Raw genomic sequence first — 2223 nt, 5'->3', positions numbered from 1 at the left:
TAAACCCTAAACCCTGACCCTAAACCCTAAACCCTGACCCTAAACCCTGACCCTAAACCCTAACCCTAAACCCTAAACCCTGACCCCAAACCCTAAACCCTAAACCCTAACCCTAAACCCTAAACCCTAAACCCTGACTCTAAACCCTAAATCCTAACCGCAGCCTGATGACCTCCAGACCTGGTCAGTCAACAAGTCACTTCAACAGAAGCTGTCCGACAGAATGAAGTCGGCCAGAAGGTCTCAAAGATCCAGAGAAATTCAAGAACAGCTGACAAAGAAAGTAACTGACGTCTATCAGCCTGGACAGGGTTCTAGAGACGGTTCCTAAAGCTTCAGGTCTCCAGAGAACAACGCTGAGAACCATCATCCACACATGGAGAAACATGGAGCAGTGGTGGACCTTCCCAGGAGGCTGGCCGACCAGAATGACCCCAAGAGCCCAGCGACGACCTCCAGCTGAAGCCCACTTGGATAATGATCCAGAACACACCAGCAGGTCCACTTCTGAATGGCTTAACGAAACTAAACGAAGGTTCTGGAGCGGCCGAGTCAAAGTCTGGACCTGAATCTCACTGAAATGCTGCAGCATGACCTTCAGAAGGCCGTTCATGCTGGAAAACCCTCCAGTGGTGCTGAACTAAAACAGTTCTGGAAAGAGGAGTGGGCCAAACATCTCCAGAGATGTGAAGACTCGTCACCAGGTGTAGAAAACACTTGACGTCAGGTGTTGCTGCTGAGGGCGGCCCCACCAGGTGTTAGGTTCAGGGGCAGTTACTGTTCCACACGGGGCAGGTAGTTCTGAGGAGTTTGTTCTCCTTAATGAATAAAATCATCTAAAAACTGCATTCTGTGTTTACTTGGAGCATCTCTGTCGGATATTTACATTTGTTTGATGATCTTAAACACTGCAGTGGAGGAAATATGCCAAAAAATAAGAATTTGAGACTGAAACACTTTTTCACGGCACTGGACAGCTGTCAGGGTTCACACTGCATGTCAGAGAACATTTTCCACTGCAAGAACGGACAGGTTTAGGTTCCAACAGCAGGAACTGTCTCTGAAGAACCAAGCCTCATCAGAACCATGGCGATTAATCCATAAAAGAGTCACAAATCCAGATTTTACCACACAAAAGTGTCAAAACCTGTGATTTGAACCCAAAAAGATCAGTTATATAGATATTAACCCACAAAACTGTCAAACTCAGGATATGAACCCAATGAAGTGCTGAGTGCCTGGATGTCACCACTTAAAGCATGAAAACGCACAAGCGCCTAAAATCTGGATATTCACGTGTTGTGGCCTCAGAGCCAGTCGAGGCTGGAACATGTCATTCATGAACTAACGGTGGAAGCTGCTGGGTTCTGCAGAGGAGCCCGACGGGACCATCAGGAGTCTGATCCTGTAAACGCTCTTCTCAACACAGTTCCTGCAGTGGAAAGATGCCGAGCTCTACCCGTGGCCCCGCCCCTACAGGTGTGCGACCAGGTGTGAGCGTCCTCACCTCGTACTCCTCCTTGAAGCCGTAACCTTCGGCGCACTTCATCTGGGTGATGTGCTGCAGCAGGTCGGCGACCCGGATGGCCGGGTGCAGCTGACCTGTCTGGTAGGGCAGCGCCTCCCGCTCCGACTCGCGTTGCTTGTAGTGGGACTGGACCAGGCTACTGGTTTCACTGGTCATGGTGTGGCTGTCGTCTGGAGGAAGAGATACCACAGATTAGGGTTGGACCGGACAGGCACACATTCACAGCAAAGACATGACATTGGACCCGGCCCACATCTGTGAACAGAACTTGACAAACCGTCCAAACGGTTCTAATCTTTCAGTCTAGTTTCAGTTACTGTGAACTCCGGTACCTTGACTACAGGTGTTTTGTTGGATCTTCAGAATCTGGCCGACCCTGTACCTGATTCTGTTTTTAAGCAGTTCAGATCAGAGATCCCGTTGGTTCTGACAGGCCACACATTTTAGCGATTCTACTGTACACTCAGAACAATAAAGGTTCTCATTGGAAACAAAAATGGTTCCTTGGAGAAACTATTTTCGAGATAATTCTTTGTCCAAACCACTTGCACTCTGAAAAATCAACAAGCTCAATAGAACCAAAATTGGTTCTTCTGGGCGGCGCTACAGCTCACCTGGTTTAGGTGGAGGGTTAGGGTCTGGGTGTACAGACTGTATAGGGTCTGGGTGTACAGACTGTATAGGGTCAGGGTGTA

The 2223-nt window shown here is 48.8% G+C and overlaps 1 protein-coding gene across 1 annotated transcript in view; it reads right to left on the bottom strand.

Moving 5' to 3' along the window:
• Nucleotides 1–2223, bottom strand: part of LOC103373023 (receptor-type tyrosine-protein phosphatase mu-like) — a gene marked incomplete at its 5' end in the record, with an annotated part of 108638 nt that overhangs the window by 27857 nt on the left and 78558 nt on the right. Inside the window, one exon of the mRNA XM_008302820.1 lies at nucleotides 1508–1698. Coding sequence (XP_008301042.1) covers nucleotides 1508–1698 — 191 coding nt within the window. The remainder of the gene's footprint in view (nucleotides 1–1507; nucleotides 1699–2223) is intronic.

The sequence above is a fragment of the Stegastes partitus genome, unplaced genomic scaffold (genome assembly GCF_000690725.1).
Source record: "Stegastes partitus isolate 25-593 unplaced genomic scaffold, Stegastes_partitus-1.0.2 Scaffold1886, whole genome shotgun sequence".
NCBI classification, from domain to species: Eukaryota; Metazoa; Chordata; class Actinopteri; family Pomacentridae; genus Stegastes; species Stegastes partitus.
Note: the sequence above shows the minus strand (reverse complement) of the source record. Positions and strands in the feature narration are given on the sequence as shown.